The sequence below is a fragment of the Eulemur rufifrons genome, chromosome 28 (assembly GCF_041146395.1).
Source record: "Eulemur rufifrons isolate Redbay chromosome 28, OSU_ERuf_1, whole genome shotgun sequence".
NCBI lineage: Eukaryota > Metazoa > Chordata > Mammalia > Primates > Lemuridae > Eulemur > Eulemur rufifrons.
Window position 1 is genome coordinate 62,544,421 of NC_091010.1, and position 15,335 is coordinate 62,559,755.

The window sequence follows — 15,335 nt, forward strand, 5'->3', positions numbered from 1 at the left end:
ATTTCATTCACCCTCTCAATTTCAGTTAATCCCTTTCATCCATTCATTAATCTCTTTCATTTATTCTCTGTAAACTCCTAGAGAGGGGAGACTTTGTGTCTTCTTCATTGGTACATCCCCGACGCCTACAACGTGCCTGGCATTGGCAGGTGCCCCAAGTTAACTGATCAAAGGCCGAAAGAATAACTGGGACTATGATCCCTTGCCTTTCACGATTTCCAGCAGGGCACGGAGGCCTATGCAGTCTCAACCTGAAGAAAACAGATTTGACTGGAGGCAGCACTTCCTCTTCCAAGCACAGTCCTGCTGGCGCGGAGCGGGGGAACCACCTGGGGTTGCGGAACTCTGGAGACGGGCGAACCCAAGATGCGTGGAACTTAACGCGACCGAACCTCGAGAGGATGGAATCAGGAGGCGGTAGAGCCCAGCGAACGTGGAACCTTGGATCCGGCGGAACCTGACAGCGGCGCCCACGGGGCTACCCGGATTCTATTTGGAACGGAAGCGCAGTGTCCGCCGCTTCCTGGTTGCGGGTCAGCGAGGAGGGCCCGGGCTGTTCCCCGCGATGTTGCCCTATACGGTGAACTTCAAGGTGTCGGCGCGCACCCTCACCGGGGCTCTAAACGCCCACAACAAGGCGGCAGTGGACTGGTGAGGGCGCCGGCTTCCAGGGCTTCAGGATTGGCCGGGAGTTTGTGAGGAGAAGGGGAAAGAAAAGAGGTTTCACCCCCTGGTAGTTTGGCCTCGCCCAGACAGGGAGCCGCCCTCATATTATGAGATTTTCTTTTAGCTGATGGATTTCGGTTGTTACAAAGTAGTAAATGCCCCGCGTAGGAAATTCCCGGGGAAATCCATTTATGCATTTGCCCTTTTCCTCCCATATTTGTTTCTCTGCTTTTTCCGCACCTCTTTTACCATCCCATTCCCCTCTCTTTACCTCTCCTCCAACTTCCAGGGTTCTCTCCCTTCCTGTCCTCTTTCTCTTAGTCCTGTTTTTCACCTATATCCATTCAACAGTGTCCCAGGCCCTGTGCTAGGCGCCGATCTCCTCACCTTCTGTCTTATGACTCCTCCTGTGTAGGACGTTTCTGTCCTCAACAGGTCGTCTTTATTGCTCCTTATTTTTCACTGTAAAATACCACCGCGACTCTGAAAACTAATAATGAGACAAATGTGATGCAAAATTCTGTAGCTGTGGCTCTGGGAATGTTGTCTAGAGGACTGAAACCTCCTGTCTAGTGTTTGGTTTTTATAGTTGGAAGGACAGGGACTAGTCACGGGTGGTTACGCCAGGCACATCGTGGATACTAAGGATTTGAAGTTGAATAAAAGAAGACATAGGCCCACAAAGACAATCAGAGGGCATGTGTTGTTTTATACATCCTCAGGGCTCTTTGTTCATATCTCTTACAGCCTTTTTTAATCTGAACGAAAAGTGAATTTCAACAAGCATTTTAAGCTTGTTAAATACTGGTCTTGGGTTTTAAATAATATTTTCTTAATGGTAGTATATGAGTTAGATTTATCATTTATTTAGGATTGGCAAGAGAGAAGTTGTCCTGCTTTGTTTTGTACCTATATTTTAACATTACTGTTTTGTTAGGGGCTGGCAAGGTTTAATTGCTTATGGATGTCATTCACTTGTGGTAGTGATTGATTCTAATACGGCCCAAACTCTTCAAGTTTTAGAAAAACATAAAGCTGATGTTGTCAAGGTAAGTCAAATCCCACTTTGACCCTATCATGTTGTGTAGTCTAAAGCTTAATACTGTATATCACTAGGTTCTCATTAAATCATATGTATAAATGTTGAATAACTTTTAAATATGATTATTTGGGATATACTAGCATTTCCATATATATGACTTAATGTCAATCCAGGATGAGTTATTAAATACTAGTTCTTAGGTCCTTTTAAAACTGATGGGAAACACCTGTTTTACCATTTACCAGACCTCCCCCCTCATTCATTCCTTAGTTGCATGCTTGGCATGTGCTAAGGATATAGAGAAGAAAGCCCTCAGGCAATTCATTATCTTCTGAGGAAGACTCAGTGTGCTAAGTGAGAGCTGCTTAACAGGCTGTGGGAAGACCTAGTCGTGGGGAGTGGGGAGCGTCACAGAAGTCTTTTCAGTTTAAAGACTAGTAAACGGTAGTTAGCCATGTGAAAAATCGGGGAGGAGCATTGCAGGAAAAAGGGAGAATATATACAGAGGTAAGTCCTATGCTGTGAAGATGGCAAAAAGCTGGTACACTTGTAAGAGTGAGGGAAGAGGAGGCAGCCAGAGAGTTTCAGCTGCCATTCCTGAAAGTTTTATAAGATTATGAAGGAGTTTGGATTTTTATAAAGGAGATTAATATAACTATTTGCATTTTAGAAAAACTCACTCTGGAAGCAGTGGAGGATCTATTGGAGAAAGGCAAGAACTGGAGACAGTGAGATCATTTAGGAGACTTTTGTTGTGATTTTGGCAGGAAATTCTTAAGGGCCAAAACTAAGGCTGAGGCATGGGGGAGTAATATTTAGGAGCTGCATAAGAGATAAACCTGATAGCGTTTATAGTCATCAATATAGGGAAGAGTCGGAAAATAGACTGACTCCGAGGTTTCTGTTTGAGTAACTGAATGACAGTGTTGCCAGTTATGATAAATGAGTGTGTATGAAGTCAGTGATTTTACGTTTTCAACATGCAAAGACTGAGATGCCTGTAATATAGTATAGAGATCTGAAGTTTAGGAGAGAGACCATGACTGGAGATAGAGATTTGGAGTCTTTTTCTTTTTTATATCTAACAGCTTTATTGAGACATTCATACCATAAAATTCACCCACTTAAAGGATACAATTCTATGGTTTTTAGTATATTCACAGTTGTGCAGCCATCACCACAATCAATTTCATCATCCTAAAAAGAAACCCCCTATCCAGTAGCATCTTCCATTTCCTTCATACCCCTCATCTCAGGCAACCACGAATCTACTTTCTATCTCTGTAGATTTGCCCATTCTGAACATTTCATATAAATGGAATCATACACTATGTGGTCTTTTGTGCCTGGCTTCTTTCACTTAATATGTTTTCATGATTCATCCATATTGTAGCATGTTTCAGTACTCTGTTCCATTTAATTGCTGAGTAGTATTCCACTGTGAGGATATATCACATTTATTTTATTGATGGACATCTTGAGTATTTCCCACTTTTTGGCTATTATGAATAATGCTGCTGTGAACAGTGTATGCAAGTTTGTGTGTGAACCTGTGTTTTCATTTTCCTTGGGTGTATATATATCTAGGAATGAACTATCATATGGTAATTCTATGTTTAACTTTTTGAGAAACTGCCAGACTATTTTCCAAATTTTATATTCCCATTAGCAATATATGAGATGTCCAGTTTCTCCAAATTCTCTTCAATACTTGCCGTTCTCTGTCCTTTTGATTATAACCATCCGAGTGGATGTGAAGTGGTTTTCATTGTGGTTTTGGTTTGCATTTCCCTGATGGCAAACGTGTTGAGCATATTTTCATATGCTTATTGGCCATTTGTATATCTTCTTTGGAGAAATGTCTATTTAAATCCTTTGTCCATTTAAAAATTGTAATTTTTTTTATTATTGAGTTGTAACACCAGTCCTCCCTTATCTGAGGGGGGCATATGTTCCAAGACCGGTCAGTGGATGCCTGAAACTGCAGATGGTACCAAACCCTATATATATTGTTTTTTTCTCCTATACATACATACATATGATAAAGTTTAATTTATAAATTAGGCACAGTAAAAGATTAGCAACAACAACAATAAAATAGAGCAATTATAACAATACCAGCACCACTACCCTTGCACTTTGGGGCCATTATAAAGTAAAATAAGGATTATTTGAATACAAGCACTGCAGTATTACCACAGTCAATCTGATAATGAAGCTGGCTACTGAGTGACTAATGAGCAGGTGGCATATACAGCATGGCCAAGCTGGACAAAGGGATGAGTCACGACCAGGTGGGATGGAGCTGGATGGCGAGACATTTCATCACGCTACTCAGAACAGCAGACAATTTAAAACTTATGGATTATTTATTTTTGGAATTTTCCATTTAATATTTTCAGACCCTGGTTGATTGTGGCTAACTGAAACTGTGGAAAGTGAAACCGTGGATAAGGGGAGACTACTATATTCTAGTACAAATCCGTTATCAGATATATGATTTGCAAATATTTTCTCCGATTCTTTGGGTTGTCTTTTTAGTTTCTTGGTGGTGTCCTTTGAAGAAGGATCTTTTAATTTTAATGATAGTCCAGTTTATCTATTTTATTGTTGTTGCTTGTGCTTCTGGTGCCATGTCCAAGAAACTATTGCTTTCTCCAACATCAGGAAGATTTACATCTTTGCTTTCTTCTAAGAATTTTAAAGTTTTAGCTCTTACATGTAGGTCCTTGTCCATTTTGAGTTAGTTTTTATATATGATGTGAAGTAAGGAAATAATACAATTGATTTTTGTATATTGACCTTTATCATGTGATCTTAACATAACTTATTAGATCTGGTAATTGGAGAGTGGATTTTTTTTTCACGCAGTCATGTCATCTGCAAATGACAACAGTTCAATGTTTTTATTGATAATTTGTACGTCTCCTATTTACCTTGCTTGCCATGTTGCATTGTCTAGGACCTCTGCTTCAGTGACTAGGTGTGGTAAGAGGATACTCTTGTCTTTTTTCTGAGCTTGAGGGAAAGCATTCAGTCTTTCACCATTAAGTCTGATAGAAAGGTGAAGGGTTTCTTTTTGAGAAAAAATATTTTATATTTGCCTTTTCTCTTGCTCTTCCTCTCCCCACCCTTGGCATTTCTGGAGCTTTCATTTCTTTGTATAGATCCAAGTTTCAGTCTGGTATTATGTTCCCATTGCCCGAAGAGTTTACTGTAAATTCTTCAAGTGCATGTCTAATATTGGTTGATTCTCTCAACTTTTATTTGTCTGAGGGAGTATTTCACCTTTGTTTTTGAAAGACATTTTCAAAGAATATAGATTTCTGGTTTGGCAATTTTTTTTTTCTAGTAGTACTTTAAAGATATCACTCTACTATCTTTCACCTTACATAATTTCTTTTTTTTTTTTTTTTTTGAGACAGAGTCTCACTCTGTTGTCCAGGCTGGAGTGCTGTGGCGTCACCTTACATAATTTCTGATGAAAAGTGTTTGTTTCTCTGCATTGTATCTCTTTCCTTCTGACTTCTTTGAAGATTTTCTCCTTATGCTTGGTTCTCAGCAGTTTATCATATGTGTAGGTGATTTTTAAGATATATATACACACTGCTTGAAGTTTACGTAAATGGAATTCAAACTACACACACACATATATACACATATGTATACACATACATACATCCCATCAGTTCTTATTCATGGTATTCTATAAAGTTGATGCAAAAACTGAAATAGTAAATACTGAAATATTGTTTGCTCCTATGGGTTAGGTTCCTGTGAGCTTCTGATCACCACATTTTCATCACCTGATCAATGCATAACCTTGTTTTATATGTGTTTCTGTTTAAAGACATTTAATATATACTGATGATCCATTAACATGGACTTCATGGCCAACAGCACATGTCTGAGCAAAGCTTATCTTACACATACTTTTTTCTGTAAGTCACATCACAACTTCTCACACTTAGAAATGCTAGACAACACTATGCTTAGGGGCCATTTTAAACAGTGACGTCACCAACAAAAAGCACAAAAATGTGAAAAATATGGTACGACATAGATGAAATGGACACTTGTTTTTATTGTGAAAGCAAAGCAAGAATGCCTAGTTTGACCTCAGCTGGGAACACACATGTATGTTGGGCGACTCAAATTTTTCATCACTCTGCTTGTTTGTAGATGACTGCAAAAGCACTGCAGGTATTGATTTTGAGGTTGCAAATACATTTAATGAGTAGGCAAATTCTCACAAATGTGGAGTCTAAATAATGAGAACTGACTACACACACAATATATCTATACATATACACATTCAAACATATACACATACGTATATGCATACACACAAGTACACATGCACACACATTTCATTTAAAAAAAATTTGCCTGAGGAAAAGATCAGCTACTATAAAACCTTAAGGCTTATTAACATTGATGTTCAGAAAACTTCATTCCTATCTTCTTCATGAATACTATTGCAATTGATTAGCTTACTTGCCTACCTTAGCATTATGTATGAGTGTGTTAATGGATATACACATATGTATATGTATACATATGTTTATATATTTATATATTTGAAGGTTTCGTGGTATGTAAATTCATTTATTAAACACAGCTTTGGGCGTTATACTGAGGTCTGGGAATAGAAATGTGAACAAAGCCTACATGATCAACAAAGTGCGGACAGTTCATGGCATGGTGAAAAGTCAAAACAAAGTAAATAAAATAATTATAAATTGTGTAGTAAATACTTTGAAGAAAATCAGCAGGATGCTGAGAGACGGGTGGTAGTGTCCAGGGAATTAACCAGAGTAGTGGCCAGGGAAGGCCTTTGCTCATGGTGAGGACTGTGTAATTTGTCTTTTACGTTAACTATCAGTATTCATTGTTGAAGAGTTTAATCAGATTTGTCCTGAATTCTTGTGTTTTTTATTTTAAAAATTCTATTCTTAATAATGTTGCCAGAAGTATGAAGGGTAAATTTCTTCAGAGAAAAACATTCATATTTTTATAGAAGAAGGACAGCCAGAGTTTTTTGTTTGCTTTTGTTTTTTCCTGTTTTTCTTCTCACTCAGTTTTTTTTGGTCTGTAAGTTGTCTTCCTTTTACTTAGAAGAATAGAATACGGAAAAACATTCTACTTCACAATTTATGATTTTAGATATTCTTTCATAATAAGATTTTAAGAAAACTAATTTCTAAGCTATTCTGAAGTTTTTACCTGAATTTCCCAAAATATTAAGGCTATGCTATTTTTTACATTTTAAAGGCAGGAACATTGTGATGTTTTTAAAAATGTTTAACTGTGGCTTTTAAAAATATCATAAATAATAAAAATGTATAATTTCAAAATGAAAACCAGTGTCCTATTTATTTTTGCTAAAGATTTTTGTAATATAAATGTAGTATGAGTTCTGGTTGCTGTTTTGTGAAAATTATTGTTTAATTTCATCTGGTGCCAGTATTTACTTGATTTGATTTTTTTCTTGATACTAGGTTAAATGGGCCAGGGAAAACTATCACCATAACATTGGCTCACCGTATTGCTTGCGCTTAGCTTCCGCTGATGTCAATGGGAAAATCATCGTTTGGGATGTAGCAGCAGGAGTAGCTCAGTGTGAAATCCAAGAGCATGCGAAACCCATTCAAGGTGAGGAAAGTGCTCTGCTAAGTGTTTACATTGGTACACTTAACCTACACGTAGTTTTTCTTCCATTCATTTAATTTTATCACCTCTAAGTTAACTCTTGATTGTTTTTAGCCTGTTCTACTGATGTGAATCCAGCTTTCTTTTCCTTATCAATATATTTCTAGGTATATTTCCTCAAGTCTCAACTTATTTGTGCTTTGGTAAAACTCATTAGTTTCAATCTCAGCCTCAGTAAAGCATGATAAGAAAAATTAAGCTGCTACAAACAATCTTTTAAGCTACATTATAAGTAAAGTTGGCTAAACTGCTGTTGTGAATTAGCCATCAGTACTTACTGTATATTAATAGAGATGAATAAAAGTTTATTCTCATTTTCATATAAATTGTTTGCTCATTTCTTTGTCATTGACGTAAAACAAATACAGTATTCTTTAGACTGACATCCTTGAGTACATCTCTTGACTGAATGAATTTTTTATATTTCTATTTTAAAAATATTTTTTCAGTACTTAATATGTACTGGGTACCAAACTAGATCTTTTTGTATTCTGTTTATCCTTGTGAAAAATCATGAAAACCTGTAAAGTCCCATTAAGTAATTCCACAGAAACATTAGGGGAGTCTGACATCTTGATCATGGCTAGGAGAGTCTCACATATTTTATAGTTTTAAGTAATGATTAGTGAAAATTGCCTTTTATTTTCTTTGAAGTAATATTTCAGATAACTTTAATATTTTGACATTTTTATATAAACATTTTTATATAAAATTAGCTTTTTCTGTACAATCTTGACACTGACACCCATACACACACGTGTGCATCAGATTTAGGTGAGGGGTGGTTAAGATTTTAAGGATTACATGTAAAAAACTAAATATCAAGGACAAGTTAGCCAAGTGTTTTGAAGTGGATGATTTCTGAATTTTGCCTTTATTTGTCGGGTCTTTACAGATGTTCAGTGGTTGTGGAGTCAAGATGCTTCCCGAGATTTACTGCTTGCCATCCACCCGCCAAATTACATCGTGCTCTGGAATGCAGACACTGGCACCAAACTGTGGAAGAAGAGCTATGCAGACAACATTCTTTCCTTTTCTTTTGACCCTTTTGATCCCTCACATTTGACTTGTGAGTAATGGTTGCTTGTGGAAAATGATTTAAGTGAGGTATTTATAATATCGTAATGTCATATACATAAGCTATACACACACATTATACATCTATAACATTAAAACAACTGAGCAAAGTGAAAAAGCACATCTAGTCCATATGTCTGCAACTCCTAATACGCATACTAAAACATAACCCTATATCATTTGCAAGTATTTCAATAGTTAGAAATGTTAAGTCAGCAATATTTAGAAATTTAAATATACCTTTACTATGTTAAATTGTGAATAATATTAGACTAGCCAGGGACAGACAGTTACTTTGATTTTCTAATTCAGACTTAGTTAAGTTTTTTTTTCTAGGAATACTTAAAGAACTTGAATCAAGGGTTTCATTTATTCTGTAACCAATTTAAGTTCTTGCTTTTTAAATAATTGTCCTACTTCATACTGTTGGTTTGAGTGTCATAAACAGATGCATGTAAGGAATAGTGTAAGCCTAAGGGAATTTTTTCTTAAGGAGGCAGTTTTTGCCAATGTACTTTTGATGTTTTACTGAGCTCATGATCTTAAAATGAGATTTGTTTTAGATATATTTGTGGCTAAATTATTTAGAAAATATTGTTTATTCTGTCATCCAACAGATATTTCTTGAGCTGTTACTATTCTGGGAACCAAAGCAAGAGTTCCTGCCTTCACAGTTTCCATCCTCATGAGAGGGAGTCAGATCATAAACTATGAACATAATAAATTATTAAATTGTAGTATATTAAGAGGTGATAGATGGTATAAAGGAAGTAATAGAGGATACAAAGGGGTTGGAGAAGAATGGCGGAAGAGGTGGGCAAGTTATATTAGATAGAGTGGTCAAAGTAGGTTTCATTTGATAATGATCAGAAATGTGAAGGAGGGAAGGGCATTAGCTATGGTGAAGAATGTTTTCCCTGGGTTTGAATGACTCAAAATTCTAACTTTTTTCCATCAAGATTTATCAAGGGTATGTGCCTCTGTGTGTGTGTGTGTGTGTGTGTGTGTGTGTGTATGTGTGCGTGCGCGTCCGTCTATTGAAGGCAGAAAAGAAAGGCAGACTAGAAGTTAAATGAGCTTATATAAAAAAGTTAAATGGGCCTATATAAAAAACTACAATACAGTGTGTTTAGGCTTTTGCATATATAACTGTTTATTTATGAACATGTGCAAACATACACTCAGTCACCAGTTGGCTTATGTAAATGCAGTGCTGTGGGAGCAGGAGGGCTACGTCAGCTGGCAGAGTCAGGGAGGGAAGGCATCGCAAAAGAGGGGAAGCCAGGGGGACCTTGAAGGATGAGTTCTGGAACCTGAAAAGGAGACAAGGCTTTAGGCTAACTTGATGGTGTCGACTCTTTCCATCCCTATAATTTGGTTGGTGAAAGTACTATGTATTTCAGAGTGTCAGCTGACCTAACATTATGCTCATGCTGAGTGTGCTAGGGTTGTGTCATGTCTCTTGACTGCTTCCTTTTTCCCTGTGCTTGAAGCAGCCTTACTAATTGCCAGGATCCAGGATAGATAAGGTTTTTCTGCTCATATATCCCAATATTTGTCAGCTCCAGTGTTAAGGGAGATTATTTTTTCAGTCATAAAAAGGCCTAATTTATATTGCTAAATGTGGTGCTCCCTCCTTGAATATTTTTGTTTCATGGACACTTAGTCAGTGGGTACCCTGCTGCTTTTTTTCTAAATGTAAAGGAAAAAGAACACTCTTTACTCATGCTAAGGTTCGGTCTGATGCTTGAGAAGAAAAAGGAAATATATTTAGACTGAATATAGCTCATCATGATCATTAAAAATTTGGTATCATTAAGTCAAATATTTGAGCTTAGCTAATTGTGATATGCCGAGCTCCTTAAATGTGGGATTTTTTTCTTCCTGTGTAAATCTTATATTCTGAAAAGTGTTTGGATTTTGAAGTTATGGGATATAATGAGGAAGGGACTTTTAATGAAAGTCTGTGCACTGAATTTATCTGGAAGAACAAATATTTGTTCTTCCTGCCAAAAACCTTCTGGTATCTTTTTAATATAAAACATAATTTAGAATGCTGAGCTTGGAGGCCTCTAAAGAATTATAATGGACCACCTGTTTATCTTCAACTTCAAGAACATTCCCATTATATTATGAGTACATAATATTGCCAGTTCTATGTTATTAAAATTATCGTTATTTTGCTCTGAAAATTGTATCAGAATAAAACTGTGCTAAACTTGATTAAACTTTAATCAGAGTTTTGCTTTTCTCAATATAGTACTCACCAGCGAGGGTATTGTTTTCATCTCAGACTTCTCTCCATCCAAGCCTCCCTCGGGCCCTGGGAAAAAAGTTTACATATCCAGCCCACACTCTAGCCCAGCTCATAACAAGCTGGCTGCAGCCACAGGTGCCAAGAAGGCTCTTAATAAAGTAAAAATTTTAATCACTCAAGAGAAACCTAGGTAAGTTATAAGTGTAGAACTAACAACACTCATCTACTTATCAGATATGAAAACATCTTTTCTGAAGATGTACTAAGATTGATTTTCTTCTTCTCATCTTTTCTCATTTCTAATTTTGAGTTTATTAGAGGAAAAAATATTCATTTTGTCTCCTTAAGAGAAAATTTAGCATTTAACATGATTCCTTTGTTTCCACTAGCTGTGCTAAACTCCCCTACTGATTTTTACAGATTAAGATTTTTGACTTCTGATTTCTACTTCTGAAAATAGATGATTCTAAAGTTGTGGTTATTGAATACATTAAAAATTGGGGCAAGAAAGCTGGATTTTCATTTTAAATATAATTTCATCACTTAGGTGCTGCGCAGTCTCATTAGCTGGTAGAATATGGGTGTCTTCCTTATGCAGGTGAAGATGTTGCCCATCCTGGTTAAAATTCCAGGCTCTAGGGGAAGCTGTAGCTATGTTACTTTGAGAAAAATCCCTATTCCACTCTCCGAATCTCTAAAATAGGGTTTTAAAGTATTTCATAGGGTTGCTGTAAAGATTAATCGATACAATAACGTAAGTAAAGTACTTAATGTAGTGGTTAATACTTAGTAAGCATTCACTTAGAAAATGCTAGCTGTCACTGTGTATTTAGGAAATTGCAACTGAATAAAATGTTATTTGAAGTAACTAATTTTATGCATTAGAAAGAGATATCTTTTTTCCTAGAGATATGACCTATATATTACTGCTTTGGCAGATTTTTTGGCATTCATTTTAAGAGAGCCTTTATTTTTAATGTGCTAAAATTATTCTGTCTAGACTTTGTGGGTAATTACCTGAAAATTATATGGGGAAAGTAAAAATTGCTCTACAACTACATTACAAATTTGTGTGTTAATATCATTTTTATATATTAAACCATAGATTGGTTAAGTTCACTAGTTAATTTATCCCCTATCCTGTGCCAAAATAATTTAAGATTTTTCCTTAAGTATCTTAAGATAACTTTCTATTTTTCACGGATTCCTTGTTGTAAACAGATAACTGTTTGGCAGTATGAATAGTTTTATAATCTATGATTTATACCTCTTAAGTTTTCTCTCATATGAATTACATGTAAATTGTGAGTCCTAAGAAAATACATTATTTATTCCTTCAGGTAGAACTTCCTTGGGTGCTTTCACATTCATTAATTCATGTAATCTTAGCACAATTCTGGGCAGTAGTACTAGTCTGGTTTTACAGGTGAGGAAAACGGAGTCCTACATCATTTTAAATAGTTACTCAAACTCACCCAACTAGGAAATGCAAGTCAGGATTTTAATGCAATAAAAATTCCTCTTTTTCTAGTCCTATAAACTAACTTTATTTTAAATTTCAAAGCATTGCAATAAAATCATACATAAAAAGAAAATATTAATAGTACATAATTTTTTGTCTTTTCCTATTGAAATACATTAATATTTAATTTAAAAAGGTGATTAAATATATGCAACAATCACAGATTAGTAAAATGATTTTTGAGACTCTGTAACAGTCTATTACAATCCACATAGTTTCATCTGTTTTATTTACACAGAAGAAAATGCTGTGATATAAGTAAATAAAATACCCTGCTTTGTTTCAAAAAGGATTTGAGACCGCTTAAAAGTGAATGAAGGTGGAGAAGGGGAAGTGGCTTGCCTGAGGCCATACAGGTAGTCCAGTCTGGTCCAGTGGCCCTACTCACCCTAAATGTTGATGTTTTAATCCTGAGTCTCGATTATGGCAGTCTATCTAGTACTTCTAATTACAAAGTAAAAATAAAATAAAACTGTCTTATGAATGCCAGTCACTTACCATCTCATATCATAGACATAATACTCTACTACTTTAAATATTTCAAAAATTTAGAAACACTGACATTTCTACTCAACCCATACAATATTATTGTCATAATTTGGATTTTGGCACACAGTAGAGGTCTACATTTTAGATGCTAACCCATGTTGGTCATTTCAGAAAAGAGTTGTAAATTTTCATTGACAATTTTTTTATGGAAAGTACAAAATTAAATCATTTTCTAGCTCTTTCTGATATGAATTATGTCTTTGACTGATTTCTTGATTCCTAAAGTAAATGTTTACTTTTTTCAGTGCTGAATTCATAACTCTTAATGATTGCCTTCAATTGGCATATCTGCCTTCAAAAAGGAACCACATGTTGTTACTCTATCCTCGGGAGATTTTAATCCTTGACCTTGAGGTGAATCAAACAGTGGGTGTGATTGCAATAGAACGAACAGGAGTTCCATTTCTGCAGGTATCTACAATTTATAAGCTACATTTCTAGAGGTTATGAATGTTACACTGGAAAAGACCGTAGTCTTGTAAACGTCCTTAGTTCCATTTTCTCATTTATAATTATTGGAAGATTAACAACATTATTTTGTATTCCTTATTTTTCTGAACTTTTGATTAGTTTGATTTATCCTAGAAATTGTGACTGGTCCTAAGGTATTTAGTGAACTATTTAAGTTAAATGGATAAAGATAAATTTTTTAGGATTATAAATGGAGTTTTAAAATATTTATTTAGTTCTAAAGCTTGGTATTATTTGTGTATTTTTGTTGTTTGTTCATTTGGCCCATATTCTCTAAGTATGAGTTTTGAGTTTCCCAGTATATGCTTTATTAACCTATTGTGTTTTAAAAAATAAATATATCATCTATTTAAAGGTAATACCCTGCTTTCAGCGTGATGGTTTATTTTGTCTACATGAAAATGGTTGTATAACCTTACGTGTTCGAAGATCTTACAATAGCATTTTCACCACTTCAAATGAGGAGCCAGGTGAGTTTCTATCTCACAATAATGTTATATTTTTCTTCAGAGTTATTTTATAAAGCTTCATGTGGCAAATACCAGCCAAGGCATAAAGTTAATGATAATCCTTGCCTTAAATAAATGTTAGATTATAGTTACAATATGAGGCATAGAAAAGTACAAGCCTAAGATTAATCTCTTTGCTATAACTGTGCACCTTCTGTATACAACAGAGAGTAATATTTTGTAATTCTTTCTGATTGTATCTGTGAACCAGGTAGATGTTATCTTTTGTGAATTTTTCTTCAGTACAAGTCCAGGCTCGTATGACTTTATTATTACACCTCCCTGACTTCTCCTTAGTTTTAGGAACTTCCATGGTAAAGTGATATAGGTTAATAAGTCTCCAAGGCACTCAATTGTCTGGTCAGTCTTATCTTAGAGAACAGAAATAATGTTTTTGTGAAATGATGTACCATGGAAAGGTGAAAAGTGATTTTCACATCTTTTGTAAAGTATAGTTATTTTCAGGCTTATTATAGACTACTGCAAATTACGATGGCAGTATATCCATTATTTAATCATATATCACCATTCATCCTTTTTCAAAGTATTTTGTTTCAAAAGTGTCGAAAAAAGGTATCTCAATCATAGTTGTTATTTTGGAGATTAAGCTTGGAGTATACAGTCATAAAAGTGAATTATCTTTATATTCTGAGGAAATTTAGTAGTAATTGTAAAAAGTGAACCCATTGTTGACAAGCTTTGCATTAGTGAAGGAGTGATATCCTTTTTGGATGAGGTTTTATTTAAATTGAAACAGTAGTGATATTGATATGGATACTTTCTCATATTTAAAAGAAAACAATTTTATATTAAGATCTAGATCCTGTTCAGGAACTTACCTATGATTTACGAAGCCAGTGTGATGCAATCAGGGTGACAAAAACTGTCCGTCCCTTCAGTATGGTGTGCTGTCCTGTCAACGAGAATTCAGCTGCCCTCATAGTGAGTGATGGCAGAGTCATGATATGGGAACTCAAGTCTGCTTTTTGTAATCGAAGCTCACGGAACAGGTACGTGAATTGATAAGATTGTGTTTTTGTTTTGTTTCCTTTTTTTTTTAAAATTACCAGAATCATACAGAAATAGCAGGGCCATTTTTCTATCAAAAATGTTTTTAAGGTGATAATTAAGGCTCTAGGTTATTAGAGAATATTGTAAACCTGCTAAAGTTATTTCATAGATGTGTAAGATTAATATTAATATTATAAAAATAGATAGAATGCCATGATCTGGTATTAATAGTTTGAGTTCTGTAATATGTAATGCAGGTTTTAAATTTGTGAAAACATCTAATTATTATGTCTTTGCAGTAGTTCTGGTGTGTCACCTTTATATTCACCAGTGTCTTTCTGTGGAATTCCTGTAGGAGTGCTACAGAATAAACTCCCAGACCTTTCCTTAGATAACATGATTGGTAAGCTTGTTTTTTCCCTCTAACTTTCGTGTTAGGCATTCCTTTTGAAGGGCAAAATTAATAGAGTCACTGACTTGCAATTATTATAAAGTCAAAGTTAATACTTGAGAAAACTA

General features: G+C 35.2%; 1 protein-coding gene across 1 annotated transcript in view; it reads left to right on the forward strand.

Annotated features, from left to right (window-relative positions):
* Window positions 1-250: 250 nt before the first annotated feature.
* Window positions 251-15,335, forward strand: part of WDR11 (WD repeat domain 11) — a 50,401-nt gene continuing 35,316 nt past the window's right edge. Inside the window, exons 1-9 of the mRNA XM_069460334.1 lie at window positions 251-651; window positions 1,604-1,715; window positions 7,210-7,363; window positions 8,316-8,489; window positions 10,758-10,944; window positions 13,071-13,236; window positions 13,652-13,766; window positions 14,620-14,815; window positions 15,116-15,219. Coding sequence (XP_069316435.1) covers window positions 566-651; window positions 1,604-1,715; window positions 7,210-7,363; window positions 8,316-8,489; window positions 10,758-10,944; window positions 13,071-13,236; window positions 13,652-13,766; window positions 14,620-14,815; window positions 15,116-15,219 — 1,294 coding nt within the window. The 5' untranslated portion in view covers window positions 251-565. The remainder of the gene's footprint in view (window positions 652-1,603; window positions 1,716-7,209; window positions 7,364-8,315; window positions 8,490-10,757; window positions 10,945-13,070; window positions 13,237-13,651; window positions 13,767-14,619; window positions 14,816-15,115; window positions 15,220-15,335) is intronic.